We start from the raw sequence: 24,810 nt of genomic DNA, 5'->3' as shown, positions 1-24,810 counted from the left end.
CTTAATCAGTATAAGCCTTTAAGCATAATTATTCTGCCTAATAACGGTGGTTTCTTGGTTATATGATGAAATCTACTTTTTGTCTGGCTCGATACAAATTATTTTGGAGGATGATTTTTCTCCTTAGGTTTTTTTTCCTAATTTTCCTGGCTTTGGGAATCAGCTGCAGTATAACACCGTGTGTGTGTGTGTGTGTGTGTGTGTACATATTTCAGAACAGATTTTTTTGCCTTTGCTTGTAATAAATAGTTTGAAGCATGATTACTGGCTTGCAAGCTAAAAGTTTCTAAGATTCGGTGTGTACATCATTTGTCTCACATAATGGATTCCAAAATAATACTTTAATTGCATTAGAAAACTATTAGAAAACTACTGTAGCTTAATTTTTAATTCTCATTTAATGGTGGTACTAGCTGCATAAGATCTCAGGTGTGTCTCCCAAGCTGAACTCTCTGTATCTACCTTCCCTTCTTTCCCACATGTTGACAATGGAGTTCGTTCTACATCATGAGTAAGAAAGAGGTCATGGACCAACTTGTTACTCAATTTTACTTGGTAGTCTGCAACAGATTCCTACCAGTGCCTCCTTTCTGGGCATAAGTACTATTATTCCAATTTACAGATGGGGAAACTCAGCCAGTGAGACTAAATGACTTGACCAAGGTCATGCAGGAAGCCTCTGATGAAACAGGGAATTGAACCTGAGTCTCTGGCTACTCTCTAGCAACTGATGGATCATCCTTCCTTTCAAAACTAGGTAAAATTTAAGACCATTTTAAGGGATATTTTTGAACTTGGATTTTTTGCCATCTTCTGCTTTTCATAATACATAAAACCCTAAAATGTAAAGATTTTGTTTTTCATAGATGGCATCTACATTAGACCTTTGTGCAAATTCTAATGCAATAAGCTGCAGTATTTTTTCTGGTCTAAATCATACTTAGAGCCTGTATGTCACGTGATGAAAAAGACCGATGTATCTGTCTTATCTGCAGCATGGTCTTCCTATTGTTGCTGCTTTTATAGTGGAACAGATGTTGGAAAACTTCAGGGGAAATTACATTTGAACCAGACTATAGTTCTCTCTAGTGTATTAAGGCCTGAATGTTAGAGTAGTAGCTAGACAAGAATGTGTCTTCTGGGAAAAAGGCTTCAGGCTGCCTTTGTATATCAAATAAAGCAGATCAACAGCTCTGCTTTCTAGTGTCACTTTTTATTGGGATAGGCAAAAAAAAAGGGAGGGGGGAAGGTGAGAATTGCAGGTGTGTATGCACTCTCTGTTTTCTGTATTGGGGGGGAAAAAAAGGTTTTGTAGATTAAAAAAAAAAAACAACCCACACCAAAAGACAAAAGTCTTTATTGTTTGCAATTAGATACTGCTTAGGGAAAACATTTTTCCCCATAGGAGAACTTGGGAAATCCTGCATGTGCATTTTTGTCTAAGCAGCAGCATTTTTTTATGTGATACAGACATACCTGCATTAATTGCATATCTTGTTGCCATCATCAATACTGTTCAAATAATGCTGTTCAAAAGCATTGGCATTAACAAAGCACCATTGCTGTTCTTATCAATGGTTTATCTAAACTGATTGTGAGCAGAGTTAGGAGGATCAGCAGAAGGTATTGTTGGTAGATGTGACCCTATGAATTGTAGAGCCATTGATACATTTGAGAGGTAGTTTATTCTGAAAAGATAGGGCTTTAGCATACAGACATTTCCCTCTTGACACAGAACTACATAATTTTCAAATTAAGATGAGAAAAAAACCAGGAAATTCTCAGTTATAATGCAGCTACTTTGCTTAAGGCTTCTGTCTTTTTCAACAAAGGTAGAATATTTCTGTTTACCACTTTAAATATCAGAAGGAAATATGTTTATTCACTCTCAAGTCTGTTTCATCTGTCCTTGCTTTTGTGGCTTTAGGCATCTCTTTCAGGACTTCCTTAGTGTTTTTCTCATAGAATCTAAGCATATTGGGCATCAGTCCATGAATATGCCGTGGTTATTTTCTGCAGTAATACAAAGCGGTACATGCACAAACACTTGGCGTCCTGTGCAAGTCAGCTTCTGCTTCTCGCGCACCCAGTACACAAAGTGATTTCTATTGCAGATTCTGGAATAGAAACTGATAACATAGCTGTTTATATTGAGGCTTTCATCCTTTTTGTTGCTGTGTGATCTGCTGGAAACTACTGACAATACTGACAATATCATGTATGGTGTTGCATGGATCTGCAACAGCTGCCCTGCATATCTATGTGTAGGAAAATACTCTGTTGGGCATTGACTTAGAATTAGTAACACCTTTTTTAATGGTTGTAAGTCAAATTTTGGCAGGACTCCATTGCTTGTGCTGATGATACAAAGATGGAAGAAAACTGAATATTGAACGTAAAGCATGTAAAACAAACTTGCCATGACTTCTTCTGTTTTGCAAGGGAGAGAGATGATCTTAGTATGATAATGCTATCTTTTCTATCCTTTTGACCCAGTTTGTGGGTCTGGGGTTTTAGGAAGGAAAACTATAAGGTCTGGTTTCTGAGTAAAGTGATGGAATAGAGTATTTCAGTTGGAAGGGACCTACAATGATTGTCCAGTCCAACTGCCTGGCCACTTCAGGCCTGACCAAAAGTTAAAGAGTGTTATTATGAGCACTGTCCAAGTGCCTCTTAAACACTGACAGCCATGGGGCATCGACCATCTCTAGGAAGCCTGTTCCAGTGTTTGAACACCCTCTTGATAAAGAAATGCTTCCTAATGTCCAGTCAGAACCTCCCCTAATGCAGCTTTGAACCGTTCCCATGCGTCCTGTCCTTGGATGCCAGGGAGAAGAGATCAGCACCTCCCTCTCCACATCCCCTCCTCAGGAAGCTGTAGAGAGCCATGAGGCTGCCCCTCAGTCTCCTTTTCTCCAACTAGAGAAACCCAGAGTCCTCAGCCACTCCTCACAGGACATCTTTTCCAGCCCTGTCACCAGCTTTCTTGCCCCCCTCTGGACACATTCGAGGACCTTCACTTCTTTTTTAAATTGAGGGGCCCAGAACTGGTGAGGCCACACCAATGCTGAATGCAGCGGGATAATCCCATCTCTTGACCCGCTGGTCATGCTGTTTGATGCATCCCAGGATGTGGTTTGCCCGCTTGGCTGCCAGGACACACTGCTGGCTCCTGTTGAGCTTGCGGCCGACCAGCACCCTCAGAACCCTTTCTGCAGGGCTGCTCTCCAGCCATTCCTCTCCCAGTTTATACTTGTCTGGCATTATTCCTTCCCAGGGCAGAATCCGGCATTTGTTCTTGTTACATTTCATGCTACTGATGATTGCCCAATACTCCAATCTGCTTATATCCCTCTGCAAGGCCTTTTGTCCCTTGAGAGAGTCAGCAGCACCTGCCAGTTTGGTATCATCCACAAACTTGCTAATGGTGCATTAAACTCCTTGTTGTGGTTGAACCCCAGCCAGCAACTAAGTACCACGCAGCCGCTCGCTCACTCCCCCATGGTGGGACAATGGAGAGAATTGGAAGAATAAAAGTGAAAAACAGTTTAATAGGTAAAGCAAAAGCAGCACGCACAAGCAGAGCAAAACGAGGAATTCATTCACTACTTCCCATTGGGAGGAAGGTGTTCAGCCACCTCCAGGAAGGCAGGGATCCATCATGCGTAATGGTTTCTTGGCAAGACAGATGCCATAACTCTGAATGTCCCTCCAACCTCTCCTCCTTCTTTGCCCCAGCCTTATATACTGAGCATGACGTCATATGGTATGGAATATTCCTTTGGCCAGCCTGGGTCAGCTGTCCTGACTGTGTCCCCTCCCAGCTTCCCATGCACCTCCAGCCTCCTCGCTGGCAGGCCAGCATGAGAAGCTGGACTGTCCTTGACTGCTCAGCAACAACTCAAAACATCAGCACTTTATCAACATTTTCTCATTCCAAATCTAAAATATAGCCTCACACTAGCTTCTGTGAAGAAAATTAACTCCATCCCAGCTGAAACCAGGAATCTCCTGCACCCAGGTCATTGATAAAAGTGTTGAACAGCACTGGCCTTAGGATTGAGCCCTGAGCAACAGATGTAGCCCCATTCACTACACCGCTTTGAGCCCTGCTGTCAGCCAGTTTATCACCCAGTGCACCATGAAGCCACTTATCTTGCAGTTGGACAACTTGTCTGGAAGGATGCTGAGGGATAGTATCAAAAGCCTTACTAAAATCCAGAAAAACTACCACTATTGCCTTGCCTTCATCCACTAGGTTGATGATCTTGTCGTAGAAGGAGATTAAATCAGTTAAACAGGACTTTCCCTTTGTGAACCCATGTTGACTGTGGCTGATGATTGAATTGTCCTTTAAATGTCTTTTAATAGCACCCTATGTGATTTGCATAATTTTTCCAGGTACTGAGGTTAGACTAACAGGTCTGTAGTTCCCTGAGTCTTCCCTCATGCCCTTCTTGTAAATTGGAGTAACGTTGGCCAGGTTCTAGTCAGTGGGGAGCTCCCCAGACTCCTAAGATATTTGGTGGGTGATTGAGAGGGGTCCTGCTATAACATCTGCAAAGATGTTACAGATGGCATTGCTACTGCTTTGTATATGATAGGTACACAGTGTTTGTCGGAATATTGAGTGAGCCTCTTAAAGAAACGTGGAACACCCTTGAAGTTCAGCACAGGCTATTTCTTGTAGTATTTTTCTCTTTTACTTTTTTTTTTTTTAAACTGGGGAGTAATGTGTTAAATTTGCAGCTAAAAGTACAGCTGTTCCACTTCATCAGTTTATAATGATTGATAGAAATGTGAGGTGTCTTATAGGTTAAGACTGGAAGAAATTTTCTTATAGTCTTACTTCACATGTGTTACAAGGCAAATTGACTTAAGTTTTGTGTGAAGTAATAAATTAAAAATAAACCTAATAGATATCTTTATTTACTTGGGACAGAGTAGTAAGCTGCACTTTATTGCTGGTTTGAATTTGTCTGCCCTTAGTGATTCTTGCCACCTAGTTTAAGAGGATGTGCTAGTGAGAGGTCCTGTCTGTGTAGTTACTTATCTCCCCTCTTTTTCATCAGATTCTTAAATATCGTGCAAAAAAGGCATATGTTCCAAAGTCAGCATTATTCTAATAGTTCTTTTTGACAACCTTTTTTCATATAAACTTTATAAGAGAATCATAACAAGATGATTACATCACTAATACTGTACATATAAACAAATTCATTTTGTTATTCTTATGTGATAGTCCTCCCTTTATGTCACATTCTACTGCCAAAGTAGCGCAAATATAATATTAAGAAAAGTGCAGGCCCAGTGAAATCAAAAAGGTGTTCAGTCCACGTTCCACTATATTGCTGAAATTTGTTGAATTGAAGGAAGGATGTTATGAAAGGTACATCTACAGGGCAGTTTATGCTTAAGCAGTAATGAAGTTCCAGAATTCATCAGGAGACTTGCTTCATATTCTTTCTCTCTCCCCACCTCTCTGTGGAGTTTGAGCTTTTGAATCTGGGTGGAGGAGTGGGGAAGAAGAGTGTATGAGTGGTCTCTAATAGCCCTTTTGATAAGGATTTCTGGTAAAGCAGAGAGCTGTCTGTCTCCTGTTAGTGCCCTGTTACCCTCAGTGGTCTTGTAGTTATTACAAAACTCTGTATTGACTGTCCAGCTTAAGGTGTTTCTTAACCGATTAGGAGTTTCTTGCCATTCATCTGACATATTTGAGTATATTTGTGTAGTATGTAAGTTCTGTAGATGAAAGATTGGAATGTGACTGTGTTTTGACATTTAATAGCCCTAGTTGTTCGGACATGGAATGAGACTTGTAACCCGTGTTCCTGTTGTTTCTTGCCATGTGATTTCATATGGCTTTAATATTTGTCCTTTGTGATGAAAAAAAGATGATGTCTCAGAACAGTGATTTAGAATTGTGGTATGGTTTATATTGTCACACTTGTACATAAGGTAATGAAAAATCTAGTGAGTAGATACTTCTGGATAATCTCATGCCATCCAAAATATTTGCATTTGGTTCAGGGAGTACAGTACTGTACAAGGCAACACAACATTTCTGATTTAGAGTGGATTTCACAAACAAACTTTCCCGACTGAAGGATTTAATTCTGTGAATGTCAGTTAACCATACTGATTCAGGCTGTCTTGTTGAAGTGCTAAGTAAGAATGTCTAAATACTTGAAAAACTACTGATGTGAAGGAGTTTGCATTGGGTCATCAGTTGTATTTTGGGATGCACAATTTTCACATTTTTAATTTTGTATGGGGAAATGCAGCATTTGGAGCCGGGGTGTGTGTTTGGGGATAAATCATTTAGTTAGTGATTGCTATGAATTTGATTCCCATTTCTTTTGTAATGTTTGATGGCTGTGTAGAGTGATGTTCTCAAGTGTTGTCATTACAATACTTATACTGATTTTTCTGACTAAAGCTGCTGTCTCCTTATCTGTAAGGATTGTAGGAATCTCTTTTTTTCTATTCGGTGTCTGGAAAGAGCTGAAATGCCTTATACAAATTTTTTTTTTTTCTTATCAGATCTTTGTGGAATTTGATGGCTGTAACTGGAAGCAACATGCCTGGGTGAAAGTCCATGCTGAAGAAGTTATAGTGTTGTTACTGGAAGGATCATTGGTTTGGGCACCTCGAAATGATCCAGTTATGCTTCAGGGGACTCGAGTCTCATTGGCACAGTGGCCTGCACTGGTGAGTATTTGGCCAAAAGCTGTCATATCCTCAGAGCTTTGCATCAACTCTACCATGAAACACAAAGCTTGGAAATCATATAGGGCATCATTATGCAGGTACCAAAAATTGCTTCAGTGTGGATTTTTGTAAATGGCAAATAGGAGACCAGTTAACTGGGAGCTAACTTTGGAAAGGCATCTGAGCAGCAGTATGCTTCCAGTTCTTGCATAAGAAATTGAAACCTGTTACCTCACAGAAATGAGGTATTGTTTACCAGTGGGTCTCTGAAGAAATGTGGTACATATCTGAAAAGATTCGTTTTCCCTATTTTAGAACTTCGAGTGTGTTAGACTCTTCTGAATTGTCAGAATAAGCCTTTCAGTCTTATATGGACTCTCTAGAGCTCTGTATGGTAAAGGTTGCTGCATCATTTTAATAGGTATTCCTGAAGGCACTCTGGGGAAGAGAATAGACTGTGAGCTGTGTCTGACCTATAAGCCATAAGTTGGCTGCTCTTAATCTAAACTAAAAATTTGATTTCAGTGTCGTTGTCAGCATTAACTAACATGACATGCAAAATTTTCTCCTGTTTCTTGAAGTGGTTATCCATATTGCTGTTTACGTGGCAGTTACATGTCATAACACTTGAGACCAAAGCCAATATGTTGTAGCTAGCATATCTGAGTATACCCATTCTGCAAACATCTTGATGAGTAGTATATAGTGCAGAGCATTCCTTACACCCTTCTTTCTTCTCAGTGGCTTCGGAAGAGGAAAGATCATTGTGTGTGAGAATCCTACCCTTGTTTTAATGCTAATTTTTATTATTTTGTCCTCCTTTTGTTTCTTACTCTTCTTGCAGTCCTTGAGCTGCTTGTGATCCTACTCTCTCCCTTTTAATACTACATTTTGTTCATGGGCACAGTAAAATGTTTTTTCCAGTCAAGGACCTTGTACCTTAGTAGAATTTGAATTTAGTGTTTTAAATGGATACTTGGGCTCAAAGCAACAAGTTCAGCATTGCATCTTTCTCTGAGGGTTTTGTTATTGCACTTGTCTTAAGGCAAAAGAAAACCAGGCCCTTACAGCAGAGAGGCTGTATAAGTGTTTTTTTCCATAGGTGGAGGTTTCCTTTCAGTGTGTTTCCAACGTGTCTCCAAGAGTGAACTCCAGTTTAATTTCATCTGGGAAACTGTGTTTATGCAGGATCAATTTCTTTCATATGATTCCAAAGATATCTGAGTGATTTGGAGGTGTTACCGTAGTCCGCACACTTGCACACTGATTGTGTAATGAGTTGTGTCAGAACCTGTTAGAAGACTGTTAGAAGCAAATGTGGGTCCACTAAGACCCCAGAGTATTTCCAGTGTACCTCAAGCTATATCTGTAAACTTGCTGAAAAAATGTTTCCATCCCCTGTACACTCAGGGGCAGCCATGTGAGCAGTCAAGCTTTCGCTCAGTACTAGAGACCTACCCAAATAACTGCACGGGAATACAGACTGAAGTTGGCCAAAGCAGCAGAGTGTAGTGTGGACAACTCTGGGAAGCCAACTACTTAGCATTACAAAATGGATAGTATTTGGGGGTTGGTGGTGGTGGTTTTGGTTTTTTTGGTGGGTTTTTTTTTGTTTTTTTGGTGGTTGTTGTTTTTGTTTGTTTGTTTGTTTAGATGTATCACTTATGTGTATTCATCCTTCATTGTCTATTTCTTGTAGTCCTGTTCACTTTTAGGAAATATTTTATTTTCTCAGTTTATGTAAAACTTTATATTCATACTGTTGTGCACAGGAGAATGGCGCGTGAACAAACTTCATGAGAGTTGTTAAGGGAAAAGTGTTGTGGATACTTGTGTGTTAAAATCTTTTAAGTGTGAGATAGATAACACGTTTCAAAGACTGTAGTGATTGGCAACTTCCTCTTCCATCAGCAAGTTACAAGGTTATGATTCTGATACTGCTAGGTATTTTTAGTGATTTGTCCTGCAGCTTGAATATCGCCTGTTATGAATTTCAGTTTTGCACAAAACAGTAGCAAAAAAAGCTCCCCTTTGTTAATATGTCTGTAAATTACTTATGCCTGACTCCTGTACAGGAATAAAAATGCTCCTTCAGGAGGCTGTACCTGAAATATGTAGCATAGTTTGAACCATTAACAGAAGCTTTTTTTTTTAACCTGAGCATCAGAAGATGCTTACCTGTGAAAAAAACAAATACCACAAAAGGTGTTTTCAGTTCTGCTTTAAATTCTAACGGAGAAGTGGAGCCAATTTACTGTAATTCCTTCTTGTGATATGCCACACTTGCAAGAATTATTGGCTTAGACATAATGAGTAATAATTTTAATTAAAACTCGGGCACTGGGTGCCGCAATTTGAGAAATGAAACTTTTTATTCTTTGTGATACTTAAATGGCATATGAAAACAACTATTGTTGGCCTGTATGTGTGCTCAGTCATTTTTATAACCTTTGTTTTTTGTTGTTCATCACAGACCTTCACTCCTCTAGTAGATAAGCTGGGTTTAGGCTCTGTGGTTCCAGTGGAGTTTCTTCTGGACAGACATTTACGTTTCCTGTCTGATGCCAGTGGATTACGTTTGTTTCAGGTATTTGAACTGTGTTCAGTTAGAATGCAAATTTAACTTTGTGCTGTGATTGTCAGATTAATGTGGTGGTTGTTTTGTTTTGTTTTGTTTTTTACTGTTCTACTTCCATATTCTTGTCTTCCTCCTTTCACTGCCCTGTCATGTATTTGCATTTGTGTCCCTGCTTTTGTGTCCCCCCTTTTACACTAACCTCCACCTGCATTTGAAAAGTTCTAGTTCCTCTCTGTATTGGTCAGTTGGAGAGCTAGCTGTCAAGCATCATGTAGCTAATTGCAATGGAAGTTTTGTAACAGCTTTTGTGTAGCTAGTCCTTTTTTTCTTTCTGGTAAGTTCAACAATGCTTTTCTTAATTTTACTTTTTTGTTTTGTTTTGTTTGTCAGTATAAGAGCAGTCCAAGAAGAGCTGTCCCTTAAAAACTTATGATTCTATTATCTTAAAAGACTATACTTTTATGTTAAAACTGTTTGTTGTTGGCAGATGGGAACAGAGAGTCAAAATCAGATTCTGCAGGAACAGCCGTCACTAAGAGAATCTGTCAATGCATTGATCAGTGACCAGAAGCTTCAGGAGATATTTAGTAGAGGTGAGACTGTGCTTTTCTATCTCAGAGCTACTTTGTTGTGGAACAGTTAGACTACGCTGGGATTTGTGAAAGAGCATAGTGGTAGTGTCTGTTACTGTTTGATTTGGAAAGTCAATTTTCTGTATTGTTTTACAAGTTCTTTACAAAGAAGTAGTATTTTGTCACAGATACGGGTAAGCAGTTGCTGAGGTACAACCAGAAATACCTACTGGGAATGATCACTGAAGATGTAGTTAAAGTAGGACAATGTATTTTTGATAACATCAATGTATTCACAGCTTCCCATACTTTAAGTCTTCGTTTTGAATTTTTAAAGCTTTGGTCCTGTTCTATGGTTCTGTTCTATAATTCTGGAAACTTAGAAGTGAAGTTACTCTGTAGTTGTTGATCTTCAAAAAATTTCTTTTGTTATGTCAAATTCAAATTTTGTCATTTTGATAATTAGTGAATTGTTAAAGTTGAAAATACGGTGTGGCTGTGGCTGCTAAGCATAGAGCTAATACCTTAACTGTTGTCTGGATTGTGTATTAGGGTTAAGCCTGATTGCAGCTTCTGTTGTCAGATTGGGGTCTTCTAGTTCAAGTGCTAAAACGATTTTCTATCCAGAGCTTGAGTTCATGGGCCAGGTGGCCACTGTAGACATAGACCACTGAATTACAATGATGTAATTCTTAATGTGGATTTGGTGCCTCTTAGTTAAATAAAATGTTTATTGATAAAAATGTTATGAGGACAATACTCATATGAGCAAGTGGCTTCAGAATTGTCCAGTTTGTAGCCTTCTTCTGAAGCACCTGGTTCTAGTTGTATTAGATACAGGCTGTTGGACTATGGGGTTTTTGGTGATCTAATATTAACTAAGTTCTTTTTGTCTGGACTTAGGGTAGGAGGAAAGCTCTGCATGCTGATGTGGAGAGTGAGGGCAGGGTCGGAGGAAACCTTTCTGTAGCTGATCCATTACCCATGTCACAGAACTAAGACTGGTTGGTTTAGAGACATTGGATACTTGTGCAATTATATTAAATTTTCCACAGTTACAAATATATGTTTCTATTCTGAACTGCATGCAGTTTATACTGGGATTGAATGCATCTGGACTGAGTTGGAATGCTATGACTGTCCACTGGATTGATGCTTCATAATTGCTGACACATAGGTTAAAGCAAAAGAATTTACTTAGCAAGGAGCCCCCATCTAGTTTGATTTTGTCAAAGGAGTGGATTTATTTTGATCTTTCAATTTTTTTTTAACTTGCAAACTGTATTAATTTCGTCTTTACAATAGTTTTGAGTTACAGTAATGAGGGCTTACTGATTTTTACAATAGAATACTTGGCTTATGCAGGATTTGCAGCAGAAGCCCTTGCTTTTCAATTTCTTTCCATCTGAAAGATGACACTTCAAGCCCTAATTATGTGCACAGACTTCTCTTCTATTGTGTGACCCTTAACTAGTATGACACAAAGCAGGTCTGGAAAATGTGCTCAAATTCCTTCTTTTCCAGGTCCTTACAGTGTTCAAGGCCAAAGAGTTAAGGTTTACCAACCAGAGGATGAAAATAGCTGGATCTGTGGTGTTGTGAGCCTTCAAGACCCAATAACTCGTCTTATGGAGGTGTCTGTGACTGAGGTAAAAATATGAAACACTGCTTTGGTGTTCCTGAAATACCATTCCTCAATATCTTGTGGAGAATCACAGCTTCAGCAAAACTTGTACTTTCGGTTCTTTGTTTTTTTGCTTTAAAAGATGAGTATCCATGTTGCAATTGGCAGATTTTTTTCTGTTATGATGACTTTCCACAACAAGTGATGATACACAGCCCACTTCTGTAAAATAAGCTGTAAGAACTTCTTTGGAAATGAACTCTATATGAAAAAGTATTGGAAGTGGCTTTCTGGACAGGAGAGAGTGCTGATGTACAGAAAGCTACCTTCTGGGTCTCTTACACTGTGTCTTCCTGTGCCTTCTCTCAGCTTTTATCTGACAGGCTGTACAAGTGGTTTGAAACAAGCGTAGCATAGAAAATGAAGTCTTAGTCTAAACAAAATTGACTGATGTATTTTAGCTTAGGCTGTTTACTTCTGCCCGGTTCCTATCAGTAAACCTAGTAAGTGTTGTAAACAGCACAGAAAATCTGTGCACTGCTAGAGTTACCTGGTTTGTATTATACGCTTCTGTGCGGTCTGACAGGTAGTTCAGTCTTACCAGCAGCCTGCTCCTAATGGCTTACTTTTTCAGGAGCAACTAGGAACAGGTCTGTGGTGCTGTGTGTAAATTACTGTAGCAGCAGAACTCTTTTTGGGTTTTTTGGGTCTCGACCCATGCCCTCTGCCCCTGTAGCCTTTTGTATGTGCAGTAAAATACATGTGCAGAATAAATGCACTGAAGGTGCCCAGTACGTCCTGTGTATGCATGCAGTAATTCTGCACTCTTCGCTACTAGATCTATTGCTGGTGCACAGGAGAAAAAGTATACTATGTACAGTAAATAATTATAGTACTTTGGAGAGGCATTGAAATTGTGGAGTATATGCTTTCAGCAGATAATGCGAGGAAGTGCACAACTTACTGTGTACGTACTGTGAAATAAAAAGGTAACATCCAAGCACAGTTACAGAGATTGAGTATTCATTGCTCCTTTTGGGGGGTTGCTGATAAGGTTAGTTAGCATAAATTGATCTGCTTCCTTCCATTAGTCTTTTCTACATCTAGCAGAGTGAATGTTCAGTGGGCTAGAACAATACTAATTCAAATTTAACAAGAGCTGTGTTTTAATGCAATGAATGCCTCTATAGATGCTCAGTAGAACAAATGTACAAGGAAACGGTGGTAGGAATCAAATCTGAAAGTTTTTGAAGTAGAGAAGGAGCAAAAGGATAGAAGGTAAACGGGAAGGCTGTAGTATTAATAAGGAAGTGGGACAGAAAGAAAATGCAAATTGGAGAGGGGTTGCAGAGTAACCCTGTGTTTAAGGTCTCTTATGTTGATACTATATACTCTGAATTAAAAACTAACCTTTTTTCTTCCTCCTATCTCCTCAATATCAATCTGCATAAAAATTAGAGTGGTGAAATAAAGTCGGTGGATCCTCGACTGATTCATGTGGTGATGGATAACACTTCTCCAAGCGAGGTACTGCAGCCGTTCAGGTCTTGTGTATACAAGTGTGCAATTTTATAAAGATTTAGATATAAAACATCTGCAATGTGGAAACAGCTGATAACTGATACTATGTTCAATGCAGGCTTTTGATAATGTAATTGGAAGAGGAAAATTTTCTTTACCAATAAGAGACAGTCATAACTTTCTTTAAACAATCTATTTTCTTTTCGTTCAGGCCTATTTTACTAAGTTCAGCATGGATCTTGGGGGCAGTCCAATAAACATGGTTGTGCTCCATTTTAAAGGGTAGCACTCTGATAAAGAATGTCTCTGTGCTCACTGCCTTTTTCTAACAGGATTACTCCGTGCTTCTTCACAGACCTTTTTAGACGTTTCTAAAAATTACCACCTGGCTTCTCTGAAGCAGGCTTCTATGCTTGTGGTATTTTATTGCTTCGATTGAGAGGTTCCATGATAACATTTGAACCTATGTTTTTACCCCTAGGTTAAAGGGCAAGCTATCTCCTGTAGTTAAATATTGTAGGCTTTGGGTAGTGGACAGAAAGTGTGCCCTTCAAAAGAACTGTGGGGATTTAGACTTGTATCAAAAATCAGTGTACAAATACTTCTCATACATTAGCAAGACTTATGTTGGAGTATGGCTGTGTTCCATGTTTCCTAAAATCTACCATGATATGGTATGTGCTACAGCAAAGTAGCTCAGCTAAAAATCTTACTGTGAAGACCCTATTCTAGTACAAAAAAAGACAAGACTGAACTTAGGCTTGTGTTCTTTGTTCACATAGTATCTTTCCTTACGTGTCTCAATTTGTGATTAAAAGAACTATTCCTAAGCTTAAGAGCAGTGTAATATATTCTTTGTTTTAACAGAAAAATGTTCTTTGAACAGGTATTTCTGATCTGTTTAGTGATTGCATGGTTTTGTCTATTACAGGGAGGGGGCCTAAAAGCAGCTAAATCATCTAAAGGGAAAAAGAAGAAAGAAAGTCTGGAGGGAAAGGATGGACGGAGGAGAAAAAACGCTTCAGATTCTGGGTGTGATCCTGCAACAAAGAAGCTAAAGGAGAGGGGTGAGGTGGATAGCAATGGTAGCGATGGAGGCGAGGCAAGCAGAGGTCCCTGGAAAGGATGCTCCAGTAGTGAAACAGGACTGGATCCAAGGGCCAAACAGTTGCCTTCATTCATTCCTCAGATTAATCGCAATATTCGCTTTGCCACTTACACCAAAGAGAATGGTCGAACACTAGTAGTCCAAGATGAGCCAGTTGGTGGTGACACACCATTGCCCTTCACTCCATTTTCCTCTGTGGCTGGACAAACATTACTAGTTGGATCTGGATGTAAAGAGGCAGGAAAATCACTGGAACAGGTTGGCCAAGGCACAGTGACTTCTGCAACTGCAGTTACTACAACTGCTTTGACACTAACAACTGTGAGAATCTCTGATACTAGTTTGCCAGCTGTTACTGGACAGGAGAAACTGAAAACAGGTCGATCTCAAGCCCAGGGAGAGGTGAGTAGCTCGTGATCCAGCATATTCAAGAAAGACATACATATTTGTAACAGGTGTTCTGCAACATATTCCTGTTATAAAGTGTGTCCATGGAATTGAGAAGACTACTTTTTCTCTGATGAATTCCTCCGCTCCCAAAGGAAGCCTTTCTATTATCTAAGAAGTGAAAAGAAAATATATTTGGTGGAGGGGTTCTAAGAGACAGCCTTTTAGCACTCTCATCTTTATTCAGCCTTAATCTGAGAAATGCAGTCTTAAAAGTCATTTTAAGCACTGTACTTAATGAACTTTGTTGTGTCATATGGAAGACAACCTACTTAATATCTCTTGTCTTTATATAAACAAATATGCATGAGACTGTGCACAGAGTTGAACATTTACTAAAAAAAAAAAAACAAACAAACCTCAAAACTAGAAAAACAATGAGGCTACATTTAGAGGACCTTCTATAGATGCCCAGCGTGTCTGTAACAACAGCTGTGGTAGCTCTGTAGTAGAAAAATGAGCCAGTTGCATCATATACTATATAGAGTTGAAAACAAAGAAATAATTAAAGATGAGATGGGTACCTTTAGAATAAATTTTAATAAAGAGCTCAATCTGGAAGCAGCTTGAAGACATTTTAGTTGTTTCTTTGTTTTCAAGGGGAAAAGTAGAAGGGAAACCCTGTTAAAAATGAAATAGAAGACTTAAATAATAAGTGAAATCTTATAAAAAATAAAACAAAAACAAAACCCTACTTTTAAGTAGAGCAAAAATTAAGAAACTTGTAGTCTACTGTATAAAAAAGTGAAAAAAATGGGCGATACATTAGAGAGTCCAAGGTGATTGCCAGGAGGTTAAATGGGTTACTTTCATCTATATCTTTTGTATAAGCTAATGGAACAGGGGGAAAGGTGAGATGTTTACCTTGGGATAAAGATTCCTAGATGCTAAGGAGTAAAGGAGAAATAGAATTGTGGAAGACAGGAGTGTTACATAATTAAATTGTTAAATAACAATATAACCTGTTCTCTCTTCCACCCCTGCCAAAAAAAACCCCAACACCAAACAAACAAAAAACAGAAGAAAGTTCAGAACGGGGAGCAGCTACAAATTGTATAGGTGAATGGTCAAAATAGTATCTATCATCAATGGTGTTAAGGAACAACTTTACTTGTGCTGAGAAATTTTGGTACCACCTCTCCTTCCCTCCCTCTCCCCAGCCCCAAATCACTTGCTTTAAATGATTATTAATAATCTAATCTGAAGGTAGACCACTAGTCCATTTCCAGCTGTATTTTCCTTGAGGGAGGAAACCTGACATAAATCCTTAAAGGAGGAGTCAGGAGTGTTGTAGATAGTTCACATGTGTGATTGCTTCAGACTGTCTATCATAGTGTTGATTTGGTCCTTGAAATTACTTAATAAGCTTGGTTTGCATTCATATTCACATGCTTTTTAAAAATGTTAGAACTTGGTTTGTGAAAATTACTTTGGCTCTAAAAAGAAATATCTGAAATTCTAATATCTGGAAGAAGTGTCATGGGGGCATTAATATGTTCTTAAAGTCATTACAGCTGGTGTTTGATAAAGAGGAACAAGCTAAACGTTAGTTTACAGTGTAGTAGGTGTGCAGTGACGCTAATGACCAGTAAGATGTGTTGTGTAGAGGCTGTGGTTATATTTTACATGGCCTTAGAATAAAAATGTATTAATCGTGAGTATTCTTCATGAGAAGATTTCCAAGTGGAAACTCAAAGAAGAGGAATAGAACTGATGAGTTAGTCACAGAATATAATCAGTTACAGTAGGACTGTGAGAACTGGAAAATCTGAATACGTGTAAATTGAGAAGAGAGCAAGTGAATATTCCATATCGCAGTTATGGGTCTAGTAGAAAACTGCATGTCAGAAAACTTCCCAGTATTTGAAGCTCACAAGAATTCAGGCCTTTGTGCTTAACCTCAATTGAGTAATCCCCTGGAAGGCACCGCTTCATAGGCATCTGTCTACCTGTCAGCAGATGTGGCTTACCATGACCGGGAACAGTTTGTTCAGTAACTGCTAGAGGGCTTGCTTTGTTTAATTAACTTTGCAAACTAAGTTAATTATTTCAAGGGTGCTGGTTAAGTAGGAGAAGCTTGTCAAGATGATCTTGGGGGAGGGTGAAAGACAGGACATTATTGAAAAGCAGTTTCAATTAAGGTTCCCTTCTTGCTGATTTGAATTAAAACAATCAGCAGTTTAAATAACTTGTGCTTCTGTGAGTTAGTTCACCTTATCTTGTGTCACACTTTTGTTCTAAAGCGTGATAAGACATTAAGTGTTAATTTTCTCCATGTGTCTTTAGTATATAATGGACGCTGTTAGCTCATTAGTTTCAATAGCTTGTAGGTAGGAAAAATTAGTCTAGCAGAATCTTTTAAAGAAGTTTCTTCATTGTAAATAATTCTGCTGAAAGTTTCTCTTGCAGGTGGATAAGTAGTAGTGTAAGGCTAATTGTACAATTAGGTGAACAAAAGTATTGCTGAATCAAACAAGAATCCTTTAAAAGACTAATGTTTTCTTAATTTTGTTTCAGAATTCCCGAAATTCACTTTTGGTGGCTTCTGGATTTGGAGTCTCTCTCCCAAGTGCTTCCCAGTCTTTGGTATTTGGGGGTGGAAGGAGCCAATCAAACGGAGTAGTGACTCCAGAAAACAAGCCTTCTGGATTTCCTTTTGGCTGTAGTACTGGACAAGAGGCTCAGAAAGACTCTGATGTGTCCAAAAACTTGTTTTTTCAATGCATGTCCCAAAATCTACCTTCCAGTAACTACTTCACAGTCATTTCAGAGAGCTTGACTGAAGATGCCTCTAGTCGGGACTCATTCAAGCAGTGTGCAGAGAGTATGGGTGCTGGAATCTGTAAAGGTAAAATTCTTTCAGCGGACACTAAACCAGGAGCCCAGTCTGGCAGTTCTGTGGAGCGGAAGCTGCCTGTGGAATCTATGCCTACCCTTACTCCAGCCTTTTCACGAAGTCTGTTGAATACTCGCCCCCCAGATAGTCATGAAAACCTATTTTTACAGCCCCCAAAGTTATCAAGAGAGGAACCCTCAAACCCTTTCCTGGCATTTGCTGAGAAAGTAGAACTTAGTCCTTTCAGTGGCTTTGCATCTTCATCTCAGACAGGGGTTTCTACTCCCTCTACACCTGTGGGTCATAAAGCCATTTCTGGCTGGCCGGAATCACTCGCCTCTGCAGACTCTTCTCTAGCTAAGAAGAAAACCTTGTTTATAACAACTGACTCATCAAAGATGATTTCCAGCAGTTCTGGTTCGACAGTCGTTGCTGGTGTTCAGAGCCCTTCCACTGTAGGGAATGGCCGTTCCAGCTCACCGACCAGCAACCTGACACAGCCTATTGAGATGCCCACACTTTCTTCCAGCCCAACAGAAGAAAAACCAGCTGTTGGGCCTGGGCAGCAGGACAATCCTCTTCTGAAAAATTTTTCCAGCGTGTTTGGCAGACATCCACCTGGCTTTTTCTCTTCACAGGCAGAGTTTTCACAGGAGAACAAAGCCCCTTTTGAAGCTGTGAAAAGGTTCTCTCTAGATGAGCGAAGCTTGACATCCAAACAGGACTCAGACTCCAGTACTAATAGTGACTTGTCAGATTTGAGTGACTCTGAAGACCAGTTGCAGGCCAAGGCTTGTATGAAGGGAATCCCAGACCACTTGATGGCAAAGCTAGGCCCCAATGCAGAGCACAATGCTGAATTGCTGCTGGGGAAGGGAAAAGGGAAGCAAGCCCCAAAGGGCCGGCCTCGCACAGCTCCCCTAAAAGGTGATGACTTGAATGCAGGGTGTCTTGGAAGCACAAGGAGGTGGGATACTGGGATATCTCCTGTGTGGTGAACTATGTGAACTAACCACAGGTGTAAACTCATTTATGCTCAACAGGCAGCACAGAGGATATTTACAAGGCTAAAGTTTAATGCTTCTTGTGTGTGAATTAACATGTTCACTTTGAGAAATGTAAAAGCATATATTTGTCAGGACAAAAGTGTGGTATGCTGCAGACTTGAACAGTCTCACTGATTTTGTGCATAGGTATGAGCATACAGGTCTCTGAAAATATGTTTATTGGGGCCAGTATCCTTTTGCTATTGCAGTTTACTAATGGATTTTTTGCTTCTACTTTGCCTCACCCAGTTGGCCAGTCTGTGCTGAAAGATATGAGTAAGGTGAGGAAGCTGAAGCAGTCAGGTGAGCCTTTTCTCCAGGATGGCTCTTGCATCAATGTAGCTCCACATCTGCACAAGTGCCGGGAGTGCCGTCTGGAGCGGTACCGCAAATTTAAGGAGCAAGAGCAGGATGACTCAACTGTGGCATGTCGCTTCTTCCATTTCCGGAGGTGCTCAAATTCTTCCTTCCTTCATATCTAGTCTATGTGCAGAGCTTGGATCATGTCCAAGCACAAAGTAATTACGTTTTACTTATTTAATGTGCTCGTGTACAATAATGAAGATTTTGAGTGTCTTGCGTTTCCCTGCATCGTCTGACTGGAATTCCCTCATTGGGGTGGGAAGAGCTGCTGATGGAAGATAGAGCTATATGATACTAAGTGAGCCTCCAAGTCTAGCCTCAGGAGATTGAACTTGCATTATTGGGGAGAATTTTACTGTTGGTTAGCAGTTTGTATGTAATAACTGTTCTCTCCCCCTTTCATAAGGAGTTCGGAGGTAAAGTTTTCATTTGGTCAACAAGTAACTAAACGTTGCCAGCGTGAGGCTAATATTTGACTAGGTTTTGTTGAGTACAGAACTGATTTTTAGGAGTAGAACACTGCCTGTGTTTTCTCGGTGTTGTGTACACGTCTTACGGTTCTTTGGCCTGTCATACTTCTCTTCATCTTTATTATTCATCTTCATCTGCCTATTCTAGCAAGTGCTATGCATCTTTTTCCAAAAAGATGTTTGTTCATTTTCTGGCATATAAAGGATGAAGTGAATTTTTAGTATGTGCTACCCAGCCAGTAAGGCTAATAGCTGATTCTCTTCCTGAACTTGTTAAAAATTAATCTAGCACTGAGGTTAAAGACAAGATTGTTTTTGCTTGAAAATGGAGTTACCTTCAGTATTGGCAGGAGACATTCAGGGTTCTGTAACTTACATTGTTATACCTTGTGCCACACAAAGACTAAGAGGGTCAACAGCTACTGATAAAGCAGTTGTGACTCATCTCTGTGGAGAGCAGTGGCAAGAATAGTAGGTACGATAAGGATTTTTGTGTGTCTTGTAATATGAACTGTTAGAACAGTTGCCAAGTGCTAGCGGCCCTAGCCAGAACTGAAATACTGGTTTCCCCAAACTTGGGAAATAACTTGCTTCTGAGTTAAAACAGAGAATGAGAACCATGCACAGTTTTACAAGCAAAATCATGCAGCAGCCCAAATAAATTGAATTTTGTCATCACTCTTTATTAATAGTACAGAGAAATGTGACTTACCAAGCTGTAGCAATTTCCTGTATGTGGAATTTCCCACCAATGCTTACTGGGTCCTGGGGATTCATTCTAGTGGGTTTTGTGGCCATTGCCTTCGTGTATCTTATTTTCTGTTTTATTTGTATTTGTGTAATAATTGTACTGGCTGTAGAGTATAGCACTCTAGCTCAAGCCTTTTTTCCCCCATTTCTGGGTTTATGTCCTTAAATTGATGGCATTGTAAGTTAAAGGTGGTTGAGCAGCTTCTCAATTACTCCGTCCTGTTTTCTGCAGGCTGATATTTACCCGGAAAGGTATTCTACGAGTAGAGGGTTTCCTGAACCCACAACAGAGTGACCCTGATGCCATGAGCCTATGGATTCCTTCCTCCTCCCCTGCAGAGGGGATTGATCTGGAAACTTCCAAATATATCTTGGCCAATGTTGGGGACCAGTTCTGCCAGCTTGTTATGTCAGAAAAGGAGGCAATGATGATGGTGGAGCCACATCGTAAGCTGGGCTTTTGATGTCTCTTTTATCCATTTTCTCTGTGTAATATGTGTACAATGCAGTGGAATAGAGTTGAAAGTGTAATATAATTTCTTGTTAAAATTCTTTGCCTTTTCTTCGCAAGAGAAGGCTATATTCACTTCTTTGGGGGGTGTGTAACTGTGGGGCCAGCATTTGGGACTTTTCTTGTGGATTGGTGCAACATTACTACCAAGGAAGCTAACAGTAACTTTCCCAGCCTTCATTACATTATTTTTCAATAAATGCAGAAATGATCGGAGTCATGCTCCTAATAAAATAGAAGTAAGTCCAGAACTCTTATCACACTGACCAGCTATGCTTTAACGAGCAGCTTTTCTTACATATTCCTATCCTGTTATGCTCCAGGGACATTGCATAAAAGCTCAGGGTTTTCTAGGGAGGGAGCAGCACCTGCATTCAGCCTGCAAGGACTCAGCTGAGCAACTAGTTGACAGTGTTGCCAGTACAAGGGGAGTGGGTTTAGAAAAATTTTCTAAAGGTATCCGGTTCAGCCTATCACATAGATAGCTCTGACTATCTGATTTTTCGCTTTAGCTTCTGGAATGTTGAAGGGCAGCCATTTGGAGAGGACTTCCCCTTCCTCAGCGAATGTGTTGGTTTAGAATCCAAAGAGTTTAAAGGCATGCGATTAGTAAAACTAAATATGCATTCTTTATAGTTTTTTAAGTTCGTATTATTTGTTCATAAAGCTAGCAGAAGTTTTATAATTTTTATGTAAGTTCCATAAGTACTCCTTGAAATTCAGTTACTGTAGAACTCTGTAAGGTGCTCCATTTCCTTGTAGCGTATGCATTTTGGGACTTCACCTTACCCTGTCTTAGAAATGGGGATTTTAAATAGTGTCACAAGACTAGCAACTCAAAGAATGTGTCTCTGGATATAAAAAGTATGTGTTTCTATTCTCTGCCCTCAAGTCATGTTTCTGTGGATTGTTTCTTTATTGATGTTACTGTGATATTCTCAAATTAGGTGGGAGAAATGCAAATGTCAAAGCAATAATTCCTAATGTCTGCTCTGTTTATAGAGAAAGTGGCATGGAAGCGAGCAGTACGTGGTGTGAGAGAAATGTGTGATGTATGTGAGACAACACTCTTCAATATTCATTGGGTTTGTCGCAAGTGTGGTTTTGGGGTCTGTCTGGACTGTTACCGGCTGAGGAAGAATCGCCCACGTAGCGGTAAGTACTGGATTTTCCCCTTCTCCCCCCTGCTGTAATCTGTGAATTGGCTGGCTTTCAGTGGGGATAGTTTCTGGGAAGTTACTGAAGGTTTTGTGGGAGAGTTAGGGAGGTTGGAGGTTTGGAATTTTGGCACTACTGTCTTATATGCTGCTGTTCCATTCTTCGTTTCCTTAGGTACCTGTGTTTTATCTATTTGGTTAGAATTAGTATATTAAAATTATAACATCAGCAGGCATAGGCTGTCTGCTGAGACAGACTACTGTAGAGTTCCATCTTTTCCTCGGAGGGTATAAAGGAAAAATACAGTAATATCTTAACAGTTCAGAAACTTTGCAAGATGAACTAGTAAGCAGACATTGCAGAGAGCTCCTTTCTCTAAGAAGGAGTTAGCCTGGAAAGTTTTCTTCTTTTTTTGATTCCTTGACACACTAGGGCTTATAATTCCGGAAAAAGTTCACCAAGTTCAATTTCTAACAAATAGAGGCACACTGTGTTTACAAAAGTGAATGCCTGGTTGCTTTTTCGTATCCTTTACTGTATTGAGACTGACAGTGGACAATCTTAATAAGTTCAGGGCTAGTAGTGGCAGTTATTATATGGAGCAGATGTACAAAATACTGGATGTTAATAAGTGTATATTGTGATAAAGGCGTCAGAGAACACTGAATGAATTATAGAAGCAATGTTTTTGTGTTTTTTTTTAAATAGATACAAAGTCGCTTATTTTTATGTTGTTGTTGTGGGTTAACCCCAGTAGGCAGCTAAGTGCCATGCAGCCACTTGCTCACTCCCCCATGGCACTGGGACTGGGGGAAGAGGAAAGGAAGAATAAAAGTAAGAGAAGTTGTGGGTCAAGATAAAAATAGTTTAATAAGTGAAGGAGAAATAGAAAAAGAGAAAAAGAAAACAAAACAAAGCAAGTGATGCAAAGGCAATCACTTGCCACCTCTCACGGGTAGACCATGCCCCAGAGGCTTCCCAAGCAAAAGATGACTAGCCCCCTTAAACTCCCTCCCTTGTGCTTTTTATTGCTGAGTGTGACATTGTGTGTCATGGAACATCCCGTTGCTTCGTGTGGGTCATCCAGTTGGTAGTGTTCTGTCCCAACCTCTTGTGCGCCCCCAATCTTTTCACTGGCAGAGGTGGGTAAGAGTGAGGAACAGAAGACGTGGACACTGTGCAAACACTGTTCAGTAATAGCTAAAACATTAGTGTGTTATCAGCATTGTTCTGGTCACAGGGCTAAAACACAGCATCACATGAGCTGATATGAATAAAATTAACTCCATCCCAGCCAGACCCAGTGTAATAATGAAACCTGTGAAATTACTGCCAGAATACACCAGGAGAGGATATAACAATCTTTAAGATGTGGTTAACCAGGGTACAGTGGAAATAGTGGAAAGTAAGTAAAATAGGTTTTCTTGTGTCTGGCACCATACATGTTTGGAAAAAGCATTTGAAACTGAATATATCACTGACAGAATGTGCTATAAAGATGTCTATGATTCAAGGGCAATAGTTTCTTAACCCCTTTTTTTAACCCTTTTTCTTAACCCCTTTCTTAACCTCTTTTCACATCAAGGAAATAAATGTGATAACCTTCCCTGTGCCGGGTTAAAATGAAGAGATGTTCCTGGCATATGAGAAGTTTTTACTCACTGGTGTACAGAGGAGCGTCAGCATTGAAAAGACTGATATTTTGTAATGCCCAATGATGGGTGTGTGCGTGCGTGTGTGTGTATATTGCTTATCAATGATATCTCCTTGAAAACAGTATTATAATTATGGATTATTAATCAAATCTGGAATTTTGGAATGGGCCAAAATGTAGAACCAAGACATTACTTAAATACAATTACTTGCCTCAGGAGACTTCTGAACTTTGCTGTAGAAACAACCCATGCAGATACTAGGTCTAAAGGACCCTGAAATGAAGCTTCATATGTTCTTTCTCATATTCTACCCCACTGACCCTTTGCCCCTACCTTCCTTTTTAAAGGAAGAGAATGGCATGCAGCCTATGCAGCTACATATTTGTAGGCCCAATTTCGTTTAAAATCTGAAGAATTAGAAATTTGTCAGACTGCTTTCCAGGCTATTAATTTGCTACTTGTTAGCTTTGTAAGTAGATATACTGACAGGAGAGCTTAGTTTCCTCTTCCTGGAACTAATCTGCAGATACTTTTTGTTGAAAAAGCTTGGGAGGTAATGACAAGAAAAGATAGAATTACTCTGTAACGTAGGAAAGCATAATGACAACAAGAATATGATATTCAAAAACTGAGGCTAGAAGCCAAGAATTTTAGATCATTGAAAGTAACAAGCTACTAGACATGAAGGGGAAATGACTGTGGTAGATTTATAATCTGAAGAGGCAAAGATGTTGCTGTAGATCCTGTTCTAATTATCTGTATTTAGAGTTTATTTCTAAGACCACCAGATTAATCTCCTGCACTGTGAAGAATCTAAAGAAACAGTACAGATGCAGAAACATTCTGTATTGTAAAGTTTTAGTGACTTTTCTACAAAATTTTACCTTTTTTGGGGTCTTTATTCCAGAGACAGAGGAGATTGGTGATGAGGAAGTCTTCTCATGGCTGAAATGTGCAAAGGGTCAGTCTCATGAACCAGAGAATCTTATGCCAACACAGATCATTCCTGGTACAGGTAATGCTTGAAAACTGAAAGGAAAAATTCCAAATTTTTTCTCAATTCTGAGCAAGCAAGTAGAAAAAATACTAGGTTGGTGTTCTAGCTGTTACCTTTTCTAGCATGGATTTAGAGGAGACTTCGACTTGCTACAGCGGAAGGGTTGAACAGAAGGTATCTCAAGTAAGATCAAGCTGTGGGTTTGAAGTGAACACCCTTGTGATACTAGCTGTGACTTCTTGTGCTCAGCTGTTTTTAGTTGTATCAGTAAATTTGGTTAACTTGAAAGAAAGATCTTTCCCTCTTCTGTTGGAGGGAGGGAAAGTAAATAGTGTGACCATTTACTTGTCTGTTTATGTAACTGGTTCTAAAAATCATAGAATCATAGAATAGTTTGAGTTGGAAGAGACCTTTAAATATCACCTAGTCCAGCCTCACTGCCATGGGCGGGGACATCTTCCAC

At 39.6% G+C, this 24,810-nt stretch overlaps 1 protein-coding gene across 1 annotated transcript; it reads left to right on the top strand.

Annotated features, from left to right (window-relative positions):
* Positions 1-6,549: 6,549 nt before the first annotated feature.
* KDM3B (lysine (K)-specific demethylase 3B) lies at positions 6,550-24,365 on the top strand (the record flags this gene model as incomplete). Its single annotated transcript, XM_010293828.1, has 11 exons — positions 6,550-6,711; positions 9,185-9,298; positions 9,777-9,882; positions 11,386-11,510; positions 12,944-13,012; positions 13,938-14,516; positions 17,079-18,324; positions 18,693-18,894; positions 20,259-20,473; positions 21,540-21,692; positions 24,258-24,365. Coding segments are annotated over exons 1-11 (2,962 nt in total), but the record flags the coding sequence as incomplete, so codon positions are not given.
* Between the last annotated feature and the right edge of the window lie 445 nt (positions 24,366-24,810).

The sequence above is a fragment of the Phaethon lepturus genome, unplaced genomic scaffold, assembly GCF_000687285.1.
Source record: "Phaethon lepturus isolate BGI_N335 unplaced genomic scaffold, ASM68728v1 scaffold2349, whole genome shotgun sequence".
Taxonomy (NCBI): domain Eukaryota; kingdom Metazoa; phylum Chordata; class Aves; order Phaethontiformes; family Phaethontidae; genus Phaethon; species Phaethon lepturus.
Note: the sequence above shows the minus strand (reverse complement) of the source record. Positions and strands in the feature narration are given on the sequence as shown.